The 21,719-nt window shown below is 49.6% G+C and overlaps 2 protein-coding genes across 18 annotated transcripts in view; both read right to left on the reverse strand.

Annotated features, from left to right (window-relative positions):
- Positions 1-13: 13 nt before the first annotated feature.
- Positions 14-18,987, reverse strand: SCYL3 (SCY1 like pseudokinase 3). Of its 7 annotated transcripts, none has more exons than XM_085586827.1 (14): positions 15,524-18,987; positions 11,609-11,883; positions 10,612-10,797; positions 9,844-9,957; positions 9,199-9,255; positions 8,397-8,499; positions 7,782-7,893; positions 7,346-7,423; positions 5,845-5,984; positions 5,370-5,557; positions 4,833-5,004; positions 2,893-3,036; positions 1,588-2,312; positions 14-455 (listed from the first exon to the last, which is right to left on the reverse strand). In XM_085586827.1, exons 2-14 carry the CDS (start codon positions 11,771-11,773, stop codon positions 393-395), a joined length of 2,247 nt encoding a protein of 748 aa, XP_085442953.1. In that variant the 5' UTR covers positions 11,774-11,883; positions 15,524-18,987; the 3' UTR covers positions 14-392. The 7 variants fall into 7 exon arrangements, with proteins under 7 accessions (XP_085442953.1, XP_085442952.1, XP_021401499.3 ...); XM_085586826.1 differs by having other exon boundaries at positions 15,394-15,648; XM_021545824.3 differs by lacking the exon at positions 15,524-18,987 and adding an exon at positions 14,819-14,896.
- A 1,695-nt stretch (positions 18,988-20,682) lies between these two features.
- Positions 20,683-21,719, reverse strand: part of KIFAP3 (kinesin associated protein 3) — a 67,410-nt gene continuing 66,373 nt past the window's right edge. For 10 of the 11 annotated variants that reach the window (XM_021546016.3, XM_021546013.3, XM_085586819.1 and 7 more), the window contains one exon: positions 20,683-21,057. In XM_021546016.3, the coding sequence (XP_021401691.1) occupies positions 20,949-21,057 (109 nt within the window). In that variant the 3' untranslated portion in view covers positions 20,683-20,948. Of the gene's footprint in view, positions 21,058-21,141; positions 21,161-21,719 lie in introns of those variants that run through there. The other variant, XM_085586820.1, reaches the window with a different exon arrangement.

Consider the following 21,719-nt stretch of genomic DNA (forward strand, 5'->3'; position numbering starts at 1 on the left):
TTAACCAAGAAACTCAGTGTGACTTTCATTTATTGTCAGCAGTTTTTCAGGGAAGGGGTGAGTTCTGGATCAATCTCCTATGCCACTCTTGGCCTCCAGTAGCACATCAGCACCATCACCACCATCACACTGTCCTCTCTCCGGGAGCAGTGGCAGCACCACAGCTGGGCATATTGCTGGAGTACAGGCTCACCCCTGCAGCTTTTGGCACAGAGTGGGAAGGAGCATCCCTGGCAAGAGCTCAGGCCCCACAGGATCTTGTGGCTGTGCAGCAAGTGCCTGCCTTGTGGCAAAAGCAGCGCTGAGGTACTTTATCCATTGTACTGGGGAAGCAGCAACTCCTGTCACAGGATCCAACACACCATAAATCACCTTGGTCTCGTTCAGAACTGTTACCAGTTTGTATCATCTTCCCAGTTCAACTCCTCTTCTTCACCCCAGCCTGTAGCTTCAGCCTAGAATCACACAAAATTATCAAGATTAAGGTATGGGGAATGTATTGGTGTGCTTAGGACAGGCCCAGGAGCTGGGCAGGTGCCTGTGTGGCTTGGGATGGCAGAGCATTCATACAACAAGGCCAAAAGCCCAAAAATGAAGTGTCAGTATTTGCAGCTTATGATCTTAAAGAACTTTGTCTTTAAGGTGATTCCTCTTGTAGTTCAAAAGCAAACTTAACAAGGAGTCTTATTTTGTTTCACTGTTTGTATCAAACCCACTTTCCATTAAAAAAAGGATGCCATACATTAGATGATTTCTTTCCCCCAGGGAAGAGCTATTTTCTTGTCATATTCTAAGTTTGAGCTCCCCCCTTCCCACTGACAAAATGGGGTTGGGGTCGTGACAGTCACTGGACACTGTGCCACTTTGAAATGTCGTAAACAACTTCAGTTAACAGCCCAGGCTCCTCTCCCCATGCTCCCTGCTGTTCCTGGGGTAGCTCTCTTGAGGCTGAATGAGCAAAACAACCTGAAGTCAACACCTGTTCCCTAAGGGAGTTACATGGTCAATTGGGAATGCTGCCTCCCCTCCTAGGAAACAGCAATGGTCTTTGGAGTCTCCCTGATTGGGCTACAGGGATTTATCTGCTTAAAGAAACTCCAGTTTTGTGACCCCACCGTGTCTCTGAAATAGAGAAACGTTTCAGCTATTTTTTCATGAAAACAACACACCCAAAAATCTTTACTCTGTACTCCAGAGGTTCAGGTTTCCTGGACTTTCATTTACAATGCTGTTATGTTTTGCTAGAAGAGTCAGGAAAAGCACTTCAGTCCTGAGTATTCTGTGCCTAAAAGCCCCTTCTGTTTGTGGCTGGGACCATGTCTGTTCAGCAGCCAGAATCTGGCCTTGTTTTACCTGTCTTGACAAACCAGAACTCTCCTTAAGTCCAGGATACAGCAGCACAGAGTAAAAGCTGGAGCTAAAACTCCTTAGTATCTGTAGTAGTGTACAAATGGAGTCCATTCCCTGTTTCCTAACAGAGCTCTCTCTGCTGTATCAAGTGCCCACGGCAGTACCTAGTGCCTGCTAAGGTGCTGTGTGCTGAGGAGCCTCTCAGGGCTGCAGTCACCTAAACCTCGAGCCTCTTACCTCAATCACATCAGCTGCTGCAAATTTGGATGAAAACAGCAGAGTCTGGGAGGCACCTTCTCTGCTGGACACCCCACCTGAGTGAGTGGGAACAACTGCTTCTATCCTTGCCTCAGGTAAAATCAAGAGGGCGGAAGAAGGTTTAATGTCTGGGATCATGTCAGCAAACCAGTCCAGCTCTGGGTCTTGCACAGGTTTCCTCTTCACTTTGATCGTGAATTCTTCTCCCAGGCCAGACTCTGATGAAGACTTCAGCCTTTCCTGAAAGGTTTTTGGCAACACAGTTTCTCCCAGTTGTTCCTCATGGTCCCACTTGTCATTGCTCCAGCTGTTACCATGGCAAGACTTGGTGGGGGGACTCAGCCTGAGGCTTTTGAATTCTTTGCTCAGTTGATGGGTTCCTGGCAGAGGTCTTTCAGCTGCATCAGCCTGTGTCACAGTGGGGCAGTTTCCTGAGGACAATTTACTACTGGAGCTCCTAGGTTCAAAGTCATCCCAAGGCTTCTCATCTATATCATGATCAGGAAAATAAGGTCCTGTGCTGCCCCGCAGCTCCTGGGGCTGAATTTGAATGTTCACAGTTTTCTCAGTGTCTGTCTCCTCTGGCTCACTCCAGTCTGGCCACTCCTCTGCTGGCTTTTCTGAGGTAGTCAAAGAGCTGCTGTTCCCCAGTGTATTAATGCTTCCAGGAATTCCATTCAGGGGGGGCTGAGTACCTTGCTCACCTGAGGAAGACAAAGGTGTTACATACCCATTTAAAGAGAGCAAGTGCAGGCAGAGATGGAGTTATGGCTAAAACATCTTGACATTACAGGCACCACCTGGCATGGGAACAAGCCAGTAATTGATTAGAAAGCAAGCTCCTCTTGGATTAGAAAGCAGGGACACCTTCCTGCCTGCAAAGGAGAGAATTCACCTCAGAGCCCTGAGCAATACGAGCTGATTGCTGATAAGCAAGGGGTGGCTAAGAAAAGGACATGGAAGGAAACAGAATCAGCTTTGACTGTCAGGATGAGCTGCCCTGTAAATCCAGAGTACCTGCTGAGCTGTGAGGGGTGAAAGCACAGCACAGAATCTGCCATAAGAAAAAAAAAATTCAAGTCCAGGCACCCAGTCTGTGTATGTCAGCTTCCCACATAGCTATTCCCTAGGATGTTAAGGATCACACTCCCCTTCCTTCACTGTTGCCTTCTGTGGTTCACTGAATCTTTCAGATCAGCACATGGGGGCAAAGGCACACCTCTCAAGCAACACTTCCTTGGTGAACACTTGATTTTTGAAAGGAAGCTCTAGGGTATGTTTTACCTGTCTTTGAAGCCAGGGGATTGTCCTGTCGCACAAGAAGCTTTTTGCCAGGTACATTTGCAGAGCTGGGGAACAAGCTGGGACTGCTCTTCAGGGGCCAAGAGGTTTGGTTTCTCTGATTGCTCACTCCATGACTGGGGGAACCTGCCAGGAAAAAGAAAAAGAAAGGACACAAGTCCACAAGGTGTGCTGTCAGTCTGTGCTGAACTGCCTGCAGCACCGGAATGTTCTTTTTGAACAACACTGAGGCCTGGCACAGCAATCCAACAGCTGCAGCTCCTGATCCATGTAAAACACAACACTTCTCTGTTCCTGCTGCCTGGAGGTCTTGTCAGTACAAAGTTATGGCAACTGTACATGGTCAGCTTTGGTGAGATGTTCTTTCAAGAAACACACAATGAATAAACTGATTAGGATCAGAGCAGATGCTTTAAAAATGCTGTTTGCCACCTGGCTGGATCCAAAATCCCAACTGCATCACAAATCCCCTGCTACCTGCCTTGCACAAAAGCACTGCACTCACTCACAGCAATTCCAAGCATAAGCAAACCCATGACACTACACAAACCCCTTTCCATGCCTGGGCATGGGCACAGCAGCTTCCTGGAATGACAGTCTGCTCTGAAGGCTGACTGCCAGCTGCCCTCATATCCCAGCCTGAGGTGAGGTGGTGGTGGCAGCCAAGGCCATGCTTTGGAGCTGCCTGGTGCAGGTGTATTTCCCTGGCTCAGTGATGACAGCTTGGCAAGCACACGGTTGCAGGTAATTTTTGGGAGCTGCAGGGTATGATCAGTACTGGTGGTGACTTGCCAACACCAGCCTCAGCTGTGTGGGACCCTGCTGCCACCACTTCAAAATGGCAGCTTGGGCCAGTGCTGCACGTCCTTCCACAGGGCTGGTGTGTGTTCCCAGCAGCTCTGCCTGCCTAGGCTGGGGATCACCAGTGCCTGCAGACACACATGGCCATAGGAAAGGACTGCAAGGAACACAGAGAACCCACCCCCTCCCCAGTGCCCTTCATTAAGGGCACATCCTCTGAGGGGCTTGAGCAAACAGCTTGTTAAGCATCATGTGCTCAGCCTCTTGTGTTGCTTTTTGCAGTTCATCACTCACTGTTAAAGGTGGGGATTTTGTTGTTTATCAATAGTTAAATCTGATTTAATTTTAAGTATAATCTGAAAAATAAATCTGGTTTCAGCCTGTGATCCAAAGCGGTTTATTTACTACAGTCTACTAAAATAAATAATGTAAAGAAAGTAATGCAGTGAGCCATCCACAGATTTTAATGAAGGGTGGTAGCTGCCAGTACACATAGACAGGAAGCAAGCACTTAGACTGATCTCTGTAGGTATTTCATTTGGTATCTCTATGTCTAAAGTTGCACAGGTGCTGACTTTTCCCTCGTTATAAACATTCTTAGTTTCCAGAGAAGCTTTCCCTTAGCACACTTGGTTCCAAGTTATCTAGCAGGTGCAGGGGCTACTGTCGTCACTTGCATTAAAATAGGGAAGTTCGTATTCCTTTTCCAATCTATGAATAGAAATTGGGGGAAGAACATGAGATTTACTGTTTTTAAGAACAGAAAGGACAGAGGGAATATTAAATATCTGCCTATATAAGTCCTTCAGAAAGGAAACACAGTTTTTCCACAAAAGACACACACACTCTTATCTCCTTTACTTACAGGAATTCTTAAATTAAGAAGAGGTTTCACTTTCTCCCAATATATTTGGTGTATTTAAAATACTTTTATATAACTCTTCTGATATCAATTCTGTATCTGCAAATAGCACCTAACTTAAAATCCAAGTCTGGCTGCAAATCAGCTTTTTTTCAATTAACTTGTCACCAGGAACAGATTAATAATCCAAGAAATTCTGCCTACGCTGCTTGGACAGAACAGGCGAGCATCCCAAGAACACTCTGACTGTATCTTTTACCTTCTGGGGAGAGATCAGCAGTTTTCATGAAACTTGGTGCAGAGCTTTTGAAGATCTTTGTTCTTTCTCCACCTACAACCACTTCAGGGCCAAGCAGGGAGACGAGGACAGCCAGGCTGTGCAGGGTTATGGCCACGATGGAGTCACTGGTGTCCCGCAGGCCCAGCAACACCTGCACCAACAACACACTGCTGTCAGCACAGCAGAAAACCCTGCTTTGGCACTGCTTGCCTCCTCACGTGTTACTTTTGCAGCACATATCATTTCTAATCCTCTACAGCTCCCAAGTAGAGACTGGATGTTGTTTCATAGCATAAAATCAGCCTTACAGTTTGTGCTACCAATTAAGTAGCGTGGCTGATGCTAGTGGGTGGATGGGGCTCAGCAACCTGGTCTGGTGGAAGGTATCCTGGCCTGTGGCCAGGGGGTTAGACAAGATTAGATGGCCCTTAAAGTCCTTTCCAACCCAAACCATTCAGTGATTCTGTGAAATCCCATACTCCAGGATACACCACCCATGGGTCTGCTGTCCCTAACCTGTGGCAGTATGATGTTCTTCAGCTCCTCCCGAGAGAACAGCTCGGCGTAGGCGTGGATGTGAGAGAGCAGCACCATCCTCACGTGCTCCTCGTGCACCTCAAACAGCTTCAGCAGCACAGGGATCACGTGGGCCTGGAACAGGGCTGGCGACAGCAGGCAGCTGGTCTGGCTCTCCCCACTTTGCTCTAGGGAACAGAGGTGAGGATGGGAAAAGGCTGCTTCACCCACCAGAGATAGTTCACCCAGAAGCTACTGAGTGGTGACACCAGGATCATTGCTAATTCTCCTCCCAGCATCAGCAGAGCAGTGCAAAGGAGGAAGCACAGATAACTGTCCTTTCCAGTTCTGTCTGTCAGAGCATTTGTTCTGCTCAGGGAAACACCACTCTTCCCTTGATTCAATGAAGCAACCGCTCTGAATTCATTCCAAACTTGTCAGGAATAATTGTGATGAGGAAGTATTTAAAGGTCACCTTTCTTTGGGCCCAGCAGATGAGGAAGAAAACTCTTGACAGCTACAGGTTCTGCAAACACGAGCTGATTGAGTAGGAGAGGCACCAGCCGTGATGCTATCAGCTCCTCTGACAAGCCAGCCACCCTGTCCAGCAGGAATCTGCATTCCAGGAGACAGCAATTAGGATCAAGGCAGCCTTCCATGCATTTATGCCTGTTTCCCTTAATATCATTTTCCCCTTTTTGTGACTGACTAGTCCAGAGTCAGTGTCCCACTGCAGCCTCTCCCTCTGTCTGCATTCTGACCTACAGGGAGTAGCCTCTGCTGCTGCCTGAGGCAAAGCTAGCACGAGCCAGGAGCCAGAACCACATCCTGCAAAATCCACACCCAGATCAGGGGCTGGCACAAGCACATCCAGCTGGCACAGGAAGCTGCTGGGGCATCAAACTGCCTCAGATCTGCTGGCATCTCCTGTGAAAAGCTGCAGTCAAAACTGCAGCAGAGAGCTCTCCTCTCACTCCACACCCTGGGCCATCACAAGGGTTTTCCTGCTGCTTTGGAAAAAGGCTCTTCTACCTACCACACAAGGGAAGTTTCCTTTGCACAAAGAGAATCCCATTTTGAAACCACTTCCCATCTAATGAGGCCAACAGATTTGGTTTATCAGAGTTTAATTTTGTGCAAATGCTATCTGTCAGATTTTCATTTTAAAAATATTAATTATCAGTTACTCTGTCTCTCTATGCTTTCAGGAGACCTGTGAAGGCCCCTCTGCCTGATGGAAGGGCAGAACTCCCTTATCTTTAAGCAAATTGTTCATCCCTTCCTCAGTAAACACTGCTGACACAGAGTTAATGAGAAACATTCTGAATGTTCATACTAAGGATCCCCATTCTCCTCTTCCTCCACTTAAGCCTCAAACTAATTAAAAATAAAATAGGTAGGAAAACAGCACTGTGAGAACACCAAGGCTCTTTATATAAAGAAAGAAAGAAAAAATCAGCTTCTCCCCTTTTTAGATCTAGATAATGCCATGACTACGCAGAAAATTCCCTGACAGAAAAATTCTTGGGGACCACAACAGTGGGATTTACTACAAGATGTTCCACTACTGCAGCTGAGACATCCATTAAAGGCAGCAGCTTTATTCTTGCCACCATATGATTAACTCACCCAACAAGTCAATTTGCAAACTCTCATTAGCAGCTGCATCACTCTGAAGGCTGGGGAGCATCAGGATGATGCAGAGCCCAGCAGGGACTGCTCCTCCTAAACACCAAACCAAGTCACAAGGAATTGGGAAACAAGAGGTGGAGATTTCCTCTTTGACAGGGCTCTGACTTTGGCTGGAGTACCCAAAGTGTTACAGAGTGAACAAGGTTCTGCCAAAGCCACCAAATCTGTCACCTGAGGAAGTGGCTCTGGCCAGGAGCCTTCCCAGGTCCCCCACAATCCATTTGAAGAAGTGTGCATTATCATTCTGAAGTAAGAAGCTTCCACAATTCAGTTCCTTCACTTACTTGAAAAATTCTGTTTTCTCCTCCTCAGACTTTAGTGTTAAGGTCTTCAGAAAATTCACAACTTCCAGAAAATCATTCCTAAGCACAAAACCAAAAGCTGTCAAGTGTAATAGTGTAATCCTTATTGATGCTTAAACCACTCGCTGTGAAGAGAAACTCCCCACCACTCCTTTAGCAGAGAGAAGAGACAGAGGGACCCAAGTCAAATGCTGAGGGACCAAGAGTGCCAGCAAGGAGGTGACAGCTGAAGGCTGCTGCTCAGCACCTCTTTGGGAGGGTGGTAACACCTTCTTAATTTAAGGAGCCTCTTTGTCAAAGAGCCTGCAAGAGGCAGGGATTAAGTCTGCACTCCCATCCCACCTTCATAAAACTGATGCTTTGCTAGACAGGAATGAGCAGTATCAAGACAAGAGAGGCCTGGTGTTCCTGTCCTTACCTGAAGAACTCATGGGACAGCAGGCTGGACAGTGGTGGGCGACACTTTGGGTCTGGGTTCAGCAGTGTACAGTGCAAGGTTTGCTGAAAGCTGGAGAGAGTATCTGCTGAAACTGAAATCCAGAGCACCTGCAGTTAGATACTTTCTCCACACTCAACAAGATATGTTCAGGAGTCCTCTACCCACTCCTCCAACTTATTTTTAGCTCCAATTGATAGCAAAAGTGAAATAGGAAGAGGAAAATAGCATTTCCCTTCCTAACCTGCCTGGCTACTGGGCCTCTAAGGAGTGCTGCTGTTCTCCCAAGAAACTTCCTGCTGCCTCTCTGCTGGAAGTGGCAACCCCTTCTCAGCTGTGGCTCTCAAGACCCACTTGCCACACCCATAATCCCTGGGAGGACCAAAGCAAGTTTGGAGTCCTTGTGTCACGGGGGCTGGTGACCTCCAGCTACATCTGACCACATCCCCACAGGAAAAAAGTCTGCAAACAAGGAACAACACTGGCCAATGAGCCCACAACACTCCTGCCAGCTGCACAGTGAGGTGGAATGTTCAGCCACACCAGGAATGAACCACAGGGCCTGTCTCCAGCAAAATAAACCAGTGTCATTCTTACCCTGATCATTGAGGACTGTCAGGAGATTCTCAACTGTTGTCCCAAAGGCGTAGGCGTCCCTCGCATGCCCGTAGCTGCTGGGCAGGATTTTGAAGTCTGCAGACTGAAAACAAAACAAAATAAAACAAAATACCAAAAAAAAACAAAAAAAAAAAAACCAGCAAAACAGAAGCTTATGAAATATGTGGTATTTTCCATAGGTCTTTATTTCCACCCCCCACCATATACACTCTCTAGTTCTTTTTATAGCACCAAAGCTTCACTGTGTACCCTACAAGTAGAATACTATGCTAAAAAAACCTCCACTGGGGAATTTATGACCCAAAGGAATAACTCCATCATGATAAAACAACTCCCTGATGAATGCAGCTTTCAGCATTTTTATGGAAACAGGCAATAATTAGAAAGCAGAAGAGTGCTCCTTCAGCACAAGCAGCTCCAAAGATTCTCAATGGCCAGGAAGTGACTTAACAGGTAGGGAAAAGGCTGTGGTGGGAGTTACACAACCATGGGACCATAGTGATATGGGTAACCTCAGCAACTACTCTGAGTTTTGCAAAACTTTGGTGATTTAGAAGCAACACAAAGCACTTGGAAAGTAATATTACCTGTGCCCAACACCATTCCCAAAGCAGGGACAGGACAGAGGAGGGACAAAAGGAACAGAGGAAACCTCAGACATTATCCAAGGGGCACTTCCATGCCATTTAGGCATGAGGAAATACAACATGAATGTAAAAACACTCCCTGACCATCATGTTTTTCTTTGCTGGCAGTGGGAACTCCTTCAGCTGTCACTCACCCTCTCCTCGCAGGGGATGCACGACTGGTCTCGCACCGACCTCACGTGACACAGGAACTGCAAGGACAAGAGGGGCCATGAGCTGCCTCCGTGTCCCCCCAGTGCCCAGCAGCAGAGCAGGCTGTGCCCACGGTCTGTGCCAGGGCTGGGGGTGGCAGCAGCTGTGCCCCTGCCCCTTCTGCTGGCACCCAGGGCAGGCTGTGCCTGCTGCTCCATGACTCTGCACAGCAGGCAGCAGAAATCAAACCAGGAATTGTTCTTTCTGCTACCAAGCAGTGAAAATGCCACCAGCACAAGCTAAGGAGACATTTAAATGTTTTTCCTTAATGACTCGTTTTGACCTGAGTCTTCCTGCTTTTTTAAAATTTTTGTATCAGTCCAGAAGGGCACTCTCCAGCCAGCAGTGTCCCTTAGAAAAGCAGCTGGGTTTTGACTAATGGAGAATTAATTTGTGTGGACATTTTAGTTTATAGTAATGGTGCCCTCAGAGCAAAGATTCAGGACAGAGCTGGAAGTGAGCCAACAAATGTAATAGCAAATCCAGCTAAGTGGAAGGACTTGGGCCTTCACTCCCATAGATGGCCAGATTCCACAGGTCAGGAATCCTCCCTTGGGCATCCAGGGTGCACTTGGCTTGGCTCTTACCTCTGGGGTGGCTTCACTGAAGTTACAGACTGTTTCCATTCCTCCCAGCTTCCAGTGCCCATCCTCACTCACAAACACGGATGACAAACAGACATTGTTATGCGTTAGGTTTCCCTAAAACATAAAATCCCAAAAAAAGGGTAACTGACCTGGGGGATAGATGAAGATGTAGAATCTTAATCAGCACTAATTAGGTACTGCAGGGGGCTGAGGGGAAAGCTGCCAAAAAACCACACAGTTCCTCTGGGACTTTGTAGGTGACCAGCAGGTGCCAGGCAGGAGGGCCAGGGTTTTAGAGCAGACAAAGCCCCAATTGTCACAGCCCCTGCAATGCAACTGTAAATCCAGGGAAGTTCTCCAGCTGTGAACACAAAGCCCCGGAGCTGCAGTCTGAGCTGGGATTTACCTGCACTCCTGGGCAAACACACAGTGGTCAGACAGGGCAGAAGTAACACCAGTCTCTGGCACGGGGCAACAGCTGTACACGAACACCAAGAAATCCCATTTCCCTAAAGTGAGAAGTACTACAAGCAGATCCATGAACTGAGAACTGCTCCTTCCCTCATTTCCACAACATTTTCAATTACCCTTCCTCCTCCAAAGCAGACAAGTTTACCAGTTCCAGCCTACAAGAACCGTGGGGCACATGTCTGTCTTTTTTGGGAGGAATCAGCAGTGAGTCACCCAGACAAGGCCAGGTACAACGCTCTCCTGTCACATTTCCTCCATCTCCCACCAGAACCTGATGATGCTGCCAGGGGTACCTACCCTGTCATGGAGGAAGATGAGTGCCAGCAACACATCGTAGATGCCTGCACAGATTTCTGCAGCAGAGAGCGTCTCCAGGACCATCTCCAAGGGCTTCACCCGCTCCGTAACCAGGTGGATCCCGTTGGCTTCCACGGTGCAGGAGAGGAAGCGCAGAAGGCAAGGGTGGCGCAAGGTTTTCAGGTGCTTCCAGGAACAAAGATGTCTGTTAGCCCTCCTCTGAGCCAGCTCCTCCAGAAGCAGAGCTTAGTCCTGCCCCCTTAGCCACGTTAGCTCATGGAATTCACACAGACCATCCCTGCTCCTCACCAAGCACCCAGCAAACTTCCTCACTCAGACTGCAGGACTTTTATAAGACATTGAAACAGAATCATAGAATGGTCTGGGTTGGAAGGATCTTAAAGACCATCTTGTTACATCCCCTTCCCATAAGCAGGGACACCTTCCACTATCCCAGGTTGTTCCAAGGCCTGCCCAGCCTGGCCTTGACACTTCCAAGGATCCAGGGGCAGCCCCAGCCTCTCTGTGGACAGCCTGTGCCAGGGCCTCACCACCCCCACAGAGAAGAATTTCTTCCCCTGCAGCCAATCTAAACCTACTCTCTCTCAGTTTGAAGCCATTTCTCCTTGTCCCATCACTACATGTTCTTGTCTCTCCATCTGTCTTGTAAGCTCCCTGCTGGCACTGGATGGAGAAAATCTTACACAGAATAAAAGTCTTACTCAATAATAAATATGGTATTTTGGGTGGGATTCACCCACGAAAAACCCTGACTTGCATCTGCAGGAGGAGGCAGCCCTGCAAAAGCAGGCAGGCACTGCTGCCCCAGCATGCAGCACACACTGAACTCTGCACCTGCCAACCCCCTTCTGCCCCACGGCCAGGCTGGCTTCCACTTTTCTCCTGCCCCACTCCCAAGGTTTGACCCCGTTAACTCATTCCCACCTGCCAGTGAAAGGAGGGACACTGTGCAGCGTGTCCCAGGCACGGGCAGTACCTTGGCAGCTTTGTTGACCTTCTCCTCGCTGTCCCGCTTGTACACGAACACGGAGGCCCGTTTGCCATCCTGGAGCACGGCCGGGTAGATGGTGTGCCCGGTGGGCAGCGTGAAGGGCGGCTCCTCCAGGCTGTAGCTCTTCAGAGCACTGTTCTCTGAGCCCATGCCTTGCACAGCTCCCCTGCTCAGCACCAACAGGCCCCGGCTGAAGGAGGATTTGCTTTGGGCAGGTTTAGTTCCAGCGGGTGCTGTCCAGGTCACGTTCAGAGCATTTTCTGCAAAGCACAGAACAGTCATGAAGAACCTCCTCCTGCCAGTATCCTCCCCTTGAGCTTAAGGACAAGAATAAAATCCCCAAAGTTTTCTTTGTAAAGGAAACCCAGTGACCACAAAAGAGTTTGGATCAACACGTGAGCAGCTCTCAGTGGTGGGGCTTGGACATCACTGGCACCTGTGTCAGACCTGGCTGCCAAGCTGAGATCCAGCAAAAGCAGGATCCACCAACACCTCCAGCCACACACAGACACCCACTCCAGGGGTTGAACTGACACGAAGCACAGGCAGCAGTTAGGAAGTGTGACTGCCACTCCACAAGGAGCCTCTGGCCTTCTCAAAAACACCGTTCTTCAATTCTGCAAGCCAGAGAAGAATTCAGCGAAGGAGGAAGAGTTACTATCTGGATTTCAGGAGGTTACCTATAGCCAGGCACCCTTCTCCAGGAGCATGTTTTCCCCCTTGATTACCTTCTCTCCATGTGACAAATATTCCTTCTGCCTGCCAACCCTTTCTTCCTCCCACAGCCTGTCAGGAAGAGGCTGACACAGATTTCTATGCTGTTTCCTCACACACAAAACCAGTAAAACAAACATACTGATTGCAGAGGCTTTTTGGAAAGCAGTGATCCAGCACATGCTCTGTCATCAGGCTTGTGATCACAGGCCATGGATGAGACCTGAGCCTGTCTGCACACAGTAGTCAGCAAACCTTCCTCAGGAATCAGAGGGACAGAGCAAATCCTCAGTTTTCAGGAAAAGTGGGGGGAAATCTCCCACCCCCAAGCTTTTTTTGTTTTTGCAAGTGGAGAATTGCTTTATTGTGGTTGTTTCCAGCCATGACCTGAGGCTTCAGGGAGGAAAAAACACAGGAGTCTCCCAGCTCCCCAGCAGAGCTGTGCCACCCAAGCTGCTGCTCTGGCCCCTCACCTGTGTCTCCAGTTAGGTCTCCCACAAGCCCTGAGGTCAGAAGTGCTCAGGGCCTTTGGAAAGAGAGCTGGTCTGAAACAGCTCCCTGGCTCCTTTAACCCACCTGAGGGTACAACAACCCCTGCAGCCTGAAACGGGGGGGAACAGGGGTTTTTAATTAATTCCGTGTCCTGATCCACCTAAAATCTGAGTTGGATTAACTAAAGAACTTGCAGCTTCCTCATTCTCTCCCCGCTGGTATCAGGCATGGATCTGCACCTTTTCAGCACTGATTCCTTAAATGGGATCTTTTAAGACATAAAGGGAAGTTCTGGAAGTCTAAACTGCAGCTTTCCAGCACTAGAGAGAGGCTGACAGGTGAAAAGGAAACACAATGCAGCACTAGCACACATCTCCAATCTGGATGTTTTTTGGTGAACTCCCTGGCACAAAAGCATTCATGCTGCCCTCAGACAGAACGTTCTCCTCTCCAGACAGAACCTTGGAGCTCTGCCCTGGCTGCCCCAGGTTATCCCTCCTCACCTGTGTGCAAGGCACCAGCTGCTGCTCCTGGGCACAGCCAGTGCATTTCTCTGCATTCTGCTCTTCCCAGCTGTGCCTCATTTAGTTGTTCTACCACAGTGATTCCTCACTCAGCACACCTGAAAGTATCTGGGCTGACCTGATGCCTCAGGTTCCTTCAAATACACATGGACATATTTGGCTACACAGAGTTCAGGAACAGAATCATAGAATGGTCTGGGTTGGAAGGGACTTTAAAAGCTCAACTCACTCCACTCCCCTGCCATGGGCAGGGACACCTTCCACTATCCCAGGCTGCTCCAAGCCCCATCCTCCCTGGCTCTGGGCACTTCCAGGGATGGGGCAGCCTGTGCCAGTGCCTCACCACCCTCAAAGGAAGAATTCCTTCCACACACCTCACCTAATTTTCCCCGTTTGCAGCCATTCCCACCTTGTCCTGTCACATCTCCTGACGAAGAATCCCTCTCCAGCTTCCCTGTAAACCCTTCAGACACTGGAAGGCTGCTAAGAGGTCTCCATGCAACCTCCTCCAGGCAGAACCCCGACTCTACCAGCCACAGGGGAGGTGCCCCAATCCCCTTATCAACTTCATGGCCTCCTCTGGAGTTGCTCCAACAGCTCCATGCTCTTCTCATGCTGCACATTGCAACACCAGAGTCACCCTGGCGCCTGTGGTGCACCCGAGATCCGCTGTAGGACAGCCAGCTGCAAACACACCGCCCTTCTCCGGGGAGGCTCCTCTCAGCATCAGACACGGAGCAGCCTGCGGCACCCCGAGCTCTGCAGCTTTTTTAGTGGCTACTGAAACTCCAGCCGGCAAAAGCATCTGCAAAGGTCTATTCCCAGGTGTGGCTCTCCAGAGCCAAAACAAACCATTACTCACACAACTATGTCAGAGCATTAACCCTTTTGTACCTTACTGTCAACAGATTGCCAACGTGAACGTCAGACGCAATACACAGAACACCCTGGGACAGAGAGGAGCCCGGCAGGGAAAGCCAGGGGGCTCGGCAGCAAAGGGCAATGTGGATTTGCTACCAGAAAGAGGTGGAATTTCCATTCGGCGTCCTCGCGGAGTGAATGACAGCCGCATACAGAGAATCCACCCGAAACACACAGCAGCTCAGAGCGGCTGCTCCCGGCTCCCCGCCCGCCGCCAGCCGAGCCCGGGCAGGGCTCGCAGCGGTGCCAGAGGCTCCGCTCCACGGGAGAGGTGTCCCAGCGAGGCAGCGCAGATGCCCGCGCAGGCAGACCCCAGCACGCCGTGGCAAGAAGCCGCGCTCCCCCAAGGCCGGTCCGGCCGGGGGCACCGGGCAGGGCGCGGTCTCCGCACAGCGGCTCCCCGGGAGCGCCGGTATCGCCGGCTGCGGGCACAGCGCAGCGGCCGCTGCGGGAGCTTCGCCCGGGAGCTGCAGCCCCGGCCCCAGCGGGGCTGGCAGGGCCCGGCCCGCAGTCAGACCCCGTGGCGGCGCTCAGTCCCGATCACCTGTCCGCGCCGGGCCGGGGCTCCGCCGCCGCTGGCCCCGCCGGCCGCCCCGCCGCCCGTCCTTCCGCCCGGCCCGGCGCGCCGCCCGCCTCGCGCGCCCCCTGCCGCCCGGCGGCCGCGCGCCCTCGGCGGGGCCCCGCCGCCATTTCGGGTGAGGCGCGTCTCCCTCGGGAGCGGCGCCCCGGAGCCCTGGGGTCGGGGGGAGCCGTGAGCTCGGCCCGGCCGGCCCTGGGCCCGCACCACCCAGCAACGGCTCCGGACGCCTCCGAAGCACCCTGGGGATGGTGCCCCCAACACCTCCCGGGCAGCCTGTTCCAATGCCTGAGCGCCCTGACAGCGCTTGTTTTTCCCCTCGTGTCTAATCGGAACTGCCCTGTCTCAGCTGGGCCATGTCCCCGTTCGCCCGCAGGCCCGGCAGAGGAGGCTGAGCCCAAGCTGGCTGCGACGAGCCCCCCGAGCTCCCGAGCCCGGCTCCCGCAGCCGCCCCTCAGCATCTCCGAGCTCCTTCGCCAGCCCTGCTGCCCTTCTTTGGACACGCTGCTGCCCCTTAGTGTCCTTAAAGGAAATTTTAAAACCTTGTCCTCCCCGTGCCCCGCTCGGGTCGGGCGAGGCAGGAGGTCTGACACCTGCGGGGATCCATTTAATGCATTACAGGCAATTGCTCTCCGCGCTGCGGCCCGAGGGGACCCCGGGGAGAGATTTCACCCGAGTGTTCTGGCCGGCGGAGCGCAGGTTGAAAGGAGCGGCTCCAGAGCGGTGGGAGGTCCGAGCTGTTCGCACGCTGTTCCTCCAGCTCCTGCAGCGCCAGGACGGAGGATGTGGTTTGCTCAGCTTTGCTCAGCCGCTCCGGCAGCGGCGCAGCCCAGCCCCGTGGCCTCGTCTAGACGCGGTTTAATGGCCAGGGCAGAGCGTCTAACACAGGTGGTCTGAGCTGTGCGAGCGCCTTGGCTCTCTGTAGGAACTCAACTCCACGAGTTTAACCTGCACTGAGTCTTGTGCTGCCAAATCCAGCACGAACTGTGTAGAGGATGTTCATTAGCAATACACTTTCCCCCCTCCATTTCTAGGGAAATGGACAGCACGGATGATCCCAGACACACAGGTCTGCTGGACAGTGGCTCAGCCACGCAAGAATCCCTTCACAGCTACAGCTGTGCTCCCTGGATAGCAAAAGGGATTCCCTCAGATCCACAGCCCAGCTCTACTCAGCTGAGCCTCACTGACTGTTCAGGTGAGCCGGGAGGGAGAATTTCTCTGTGACTGTGCAGGGGAAGGGCTGTAAGGTGACATGTCAGGGATAATATGGTGACACAGTGCTAGGAGGAGCTTGCTCCTCTGGCAGGATGTGCTGGTGGATGGATGATCTGGGGCTTTTTTAAAAAGATAAGTAATATGGTGGGAGGACCAGGGTGCAGGAAAGTAAAAGGAGTCACAGTATGACATGTAGTATGTCACACATTGCAGGGTAATATAATGCACACAGGAACACAAACTCAATAAAGTTCAAGTACACCACCTCTATCTGTCAGAGGCAGGAAAGATCCAGAGTCTTTGGCCCAAATGGGACAGATACCTAAAAAGATCCTGGCCCCGAAGTGCAAACTAAGAGGAACTGTGAACATTAGTCACCAGTTAATCCAAAGGGCCAAGCATGGGTTTGTATGTCCTGTGTGTGTTTGTGGCAGGGAAAAGGCAGAAGGTCAAAAGACCTAAATAACTGGAAGTAAAGATAAAAACTCTTCATAAGCAACAACTGATTTCTACTCACAGCCTACTCACCCTCGGCTACAGCTTCAGGCTCTGGTGTGATTCATGTGGCTGTCAGGAAGAAAAAGCAAACTTTGGCTGTTCTTCATAATTTCTGGTGCTTCCTTTGCTGGGCTGTCTGTGGAGCAGCATTCTTTCCCTTTCCCTGCTTTTCCTGAGTGATTCCACTGTTCCACACAGGCTGAAGTGGCGCTGAGGGGTGTGCCCTGCTCAGGGCCCTGTCAAGGTGCTGCACAAAAACCCCAGCTGGGCTTCTGCCCCAAAACTTCACCTTTTGCCTTTCCTAAGCACAGCCAACTGGGCTCCTCCAGAGAATGACCCAGGGATTAGGATTAGGAAGGTGTGAACCCCTCAAGGGCAGAGGGAAGAGATGGAACCAGCAGGATTACAGAGCTCCTAGCAAATGCCTCATTAGGATTGGAACTGGTTCTTTAAATCAGTTGGGCAAGAAAAGATTGGCATAGTGGAGAGAGAGACAGCTGGCGACTGCAGAGGGGGATTGGGCAAAAATCACTTCCATGGATTCAATGCATGTAAAGTCTAAAGGAGCACTGCCTTAGAATCCCAGAACGGTTTAGGTTGGAAGGGACCTTAAAGCTCATCTCATTTCAACCCTGGGCAGGATCACCTTCCTCTAGACCAGGCTGCTCCAAGCCCCATCCAGCCTGGCCTTGAACACCCCAGGGATGGGGCAGCCACAGCTCCAGTCTGCTCCCAGTAGTGCAGACATTCCCCAGCTCAGCCTCTGCCAGGCCAGGGGCTTTGGGAAAGGCACAGGGAACAAAGGCTGCAGTGGTGCTCCCAATGATGCCTTCTCCAGGGATGTCCCACTGCTGCATGGCCACGTGAATTACAACTACAGCACAGCAGCTTTTTGCTTCGAATCATATTTCTCAATTTCTTAATAAACAGAAGTGGGTTTCTTTTTTTTAGGGGGCAGGGACCCCAGCATATTTTTTCCAACTCTGGAAAAGTCCATGTTTTTATTCAAGTGGATGTCCAGACCAAGTGGCTGCAAATACCACCCTGTGACTACTAAACCCATGCAGGGATTGCAGCCCTCCTCTGTCTGTGCAGCTCCAACATTTCTCTTGGCACCTCAGAACTCTTTCAGAAGAAAACCTCACAAACTTAAGCTGAAGGAAAAAATGAGCAGATCACAAGAGCCTCAAGGGTGACATGAACTGCACCAGGAAGTCAGCTCAGTGTATGTCATGGGCTTTGAGGATGCTCACGGAAGGAATGGAGGCTGTCGCCCCTCTCAGCCTCTGGCCATGGTGAGTGGACAGCTGAGTTTACCAGTGCTGCACTACAGGAATTCCATAAAAGAACCTGCCAGAGGGGCCCAGAATCTCTTGCATCTAAACAGAGCTTGTCCTGCTTATTCCAGAGGAAGATACATCTTGTTCCTGTTTCATTTAATCCAGAGTGGATACAATTAAACAGAATCAGAGTAGTCCGATTTCAGAATGAAATGCACATGTTGAACTGCAAACAGCTCCACAACACCCTGGATATTAGGGGACCTTGAATCAGGTTCTCCATGAGCTCTCAGGGAGGAGAATAGCTCTTTTCTTTTGCTTTCCCCCACCCTGTTGCCCTGGAAAGCTCCTAAGAAGTGGTGTAGTACAAATAATAATTTAACATGAGATCTTAGGCAGCTGTGTGGAGCAGATTGCTCCTAGAAATGAGCCCGTCCATCTGCACAAAGCCTCTCTAATAGCTACCAGACGTAGGAGCTTCTCAGCCATTGCTTATTTCACTATGTTATTAACTTTACAGCCTCATTATATCTAAAACACTTGCCTAACCAAACTCATTAATTAATTAGCAGCAGGCTGGGAAAGAGGATACTCCTAAGATGATTCAGGATTGCTGCTGTAGGGAAAGAAAAGAGGAACTCTACAAAGCCTGGAAGAGAAACCAGGAAAAAAGAGGACAAAAGTTGCAGAAGTTGCTAAAAGAAAGCAGATCCCTCCTCACCCTGTTTTGTGCAGCATACAGTACCCAGGGACTGAATCCATAAAATACAGATAATTAAAGAGGTCAGACTCTCCCCTCTTCCTCTGACACCCACAGGAAAAGGGATATAGGAAATGTGAAAAGTCTATGTGCTGCTATCTTTTTCCCCCCTTTCTGGCTCAGGAACTATAATTAAAGGGAAAATCAGCCTTTCCCTGCCTTGAAAGTGCAGTGGCACAGCTGGTTTTCATCTTGGTGAGCAGGCTCTGTCCTCAGGCTACTAAGTGCTGAGTAATTTTTACCAAGCTCTGTTTGCAGATAAATGATGTTCTTTTCTTAGCTGCTGCCAGGCAAAGCTACAAATACTTGATCTTTTATTCTTTTCCCATAAACTCCTAACATTGAATACTAAAAATGCAGCCAGAGATTTTTTCCACTGCCATTTATTCTCAGCACGGTCACAACTGTATTACAATTACAGACACCCACCCTTCACTGGAGCTCCACTGCAGCTCCTCGTTAACCTGAAGCTTCCAATTAAAGGCTCCTTCAGTTTCATTGATAGTTTGGATATACTCCAAGGACCAACTTCATTTTGGTTTTCCCCCAAAAGACATTCCATGAGAAGGGCAACTGCTTTAAATAACTTCACACTAATTTCTGGAAAAGCCTAACGAGCAAGTGCCAGTCTCAGAAGCCTGAGTGTGCAATTTGGGGGATTTCTCTCATAGCTACAACTATAAAAATATCGCAAAGCTTTTGACTGAACATAGCACAATCTCTGGGCAAATCCAGGGTGGACTCAGAACAAAGGAAACAACATAGAAAAGTACAACACTGGAAACCCGTTAGTGTAGTTCAAGTTTTCTGCCAAGTTTTTTACTGAGATCTTACCTGCTCTAAAAAACTGCGTAAGAATTAATTAAAAATGGTAGAGAAAAAAATTTTAAAAATACTGCTTCATCTTGGCAATGTTGTTCTTCCACCTACCTCCAGTGAGTGAAGCCCTGAACAAGCAGCCAGCACAGAGAGAAGGCTGAAAACTGGCATGAAATATCATGGCTAATTTTAGACTTGTTTCCAGTCATGCACCTGGGAACACAGGGAGTAACGGTGCTTATAAAAGTACTTGCACACTTTGTTAAAATAACACAGGGTTTCAAAACAATTTTTATTTCAAAGGTATTTTTGAAGTATAAGACTAAGAGTTTGTCAGATTCCCCAAACAATCCCATGCCTTTGAAGATCACCTTCCCAGCACAGACCCCAGTCTTATGGAATTACTAGTGACTGGTTTTATAGGAACAGCCCCTGATGCAAGTCAGCTTTCTGTTTAAGCCATAAAGGAGGGATGAAGAAGAAGAAAAACAAATCTGCAAATCAACAGGCATTAACAAAAGAAAAAGGATGAGGCAGAGGTAACTTTACTTTTAAAAAGTGAAAATTTGAACTGCTGCCTTGGTAGCTGTGGTAGAGAGGGCATTATCATCCTTTTCTTCTGTCTGTTACAGTGGGCATGCCCAGCTGAAGAACGGCTTTAGCCTGAATTCCGTTTGCAGGTTGTTTCAAAACATGACATAAAATAATCACCACACTGCAAGTCCAGTGTGAAGGGGTCCTGGCCTGACTCTGCTGCTCACTGATCCCTGCTTAGATCCACCTTAGACCCCAGAAACTAGCAGGACAGGATGGATTTGTATTTCCACATAGGGAAGCTGGGGTAAAGCCTCTGGATTCTGAACAGTGTTTCTTGCTCTTGCTGGCCCTTAGAATGGATGTGGCTGACTCCTCTCAGCCTACAGAACTCTGTTTAAACACTAGGGTAAAGGTATTCTGTTGTGTAGTTTCTATTTTTAAGTGTTTTCAAGCATTTAAAATGGACTGTAAATGTGTGAAGGTCCAGGAGATTGAATCTGTGCCATCTTTCCATTATTAAAGTGGTGACCCAGGACTGGACTTTGGTCCAAACTATGTGTCAGGGCAGTGCCAGGAGATGCTGGGACTCAGTGGTGTTCTGTGACTGAAGTGTGAGGGAAACAGTCCACATTAAACACACTGAACATGGAGCACTCTTCTTAAATGCCTTGTAAAACACAAAACATTGGTTAGAAACACATTCACCACTGCTGACCACACAGGTTTTTATATTTAATAGAAATTAAATTAGTAGCTTAATATACATAATGTGACACTTTCCAGTCCAGTAGTTTCCAATTCTTGCTTTCTAGTCACAGTTACTGTACAAAAATAATAACAAAGAGCAACCAAAGAGTAAACACTGTCACTAACACACCGGACCCAGAAAGGCTAAATGTATGTGAGCTACACATGCCAAAGGATACAGAGTGCTGCAGCCATGTGCTGCAGCCATGCAGGAGCAGCAGGGTGCTGCTGGCCGGGCTCACCGCGCTCCGTAGCCGTAGTAGAAGGGCTCGTCCGGCCGGTAGCCGTAGGCGGTCGCCGGGCGCCCGGGAACGCCCGAGCTCTGGCCGAAGCCATCCACTCCAATGCTGCAGACAAAAGGAGAGAGAAACTGCAGGGCTTTGCATGGCACGGGAGGAACACCAGTGCTGGTGGCTCCAGCTCCTCCTGCTGATGCCTCTTTGGGCTTACCTAAAAACAGAGGGCAGACTAAATTAAGGGAATAAAAAGCTGCTATTATTTATTGAGAGGCCTTCAGGTACATTTAGGGCAGACAAATCTCCCCACCCAGGGGCTACACCCAAGATGGACCATGGCTCAAGGGTTTTCACACTTTTATAAGTTCGGTCCATTTCCATACTGGGGCTAAATCTTCCAGTTACAGTTTCAGGTAATGAAGTCTTTACCCCAAGTTTGCTCCTCCCAAGTCACTTTTGTTCCCATCTCTCTGGCCTGAGGCAGTGAGGTGTCCTTGATTGCCAGGCCTGGAGAGGAATTGTTGTGTCTGCCCAAAATGGGAAGCCAGTAGCTAGCACTGTATATGGAGTTTAGAGCTATACACTAAAGAACTGCAGGATTACAAATAGATGAAAAATATACAACCTAAAATCCTAAGGCATCACTACCACAGAGCTGGTTTTGTGAGCAAACTTTGGCAGCTGTGTTCCCCTTCTGGACACCACTTCCCTGGTGGGAAAAGAAATGCTGTGAAGACACGAGTGCAATTCCAACCAGGGAAAGGCTTTCAGGT

This window comes from Lonchura striata, chromosome 8 (assembly GCF_050655825.1).
Source record: "Lonchura striata isolate lonStrDom1 chromosome 8, ASM5065582v1, whole genome shotgun sequence".
In the NCBI taxonomy this organism is placed as follows: domain Eukaryota; kingdom Metazoa; phylum Chordata; class Aves; order Passeriformes; family Estrildidae; genus Lonchura; species Lonchura striata.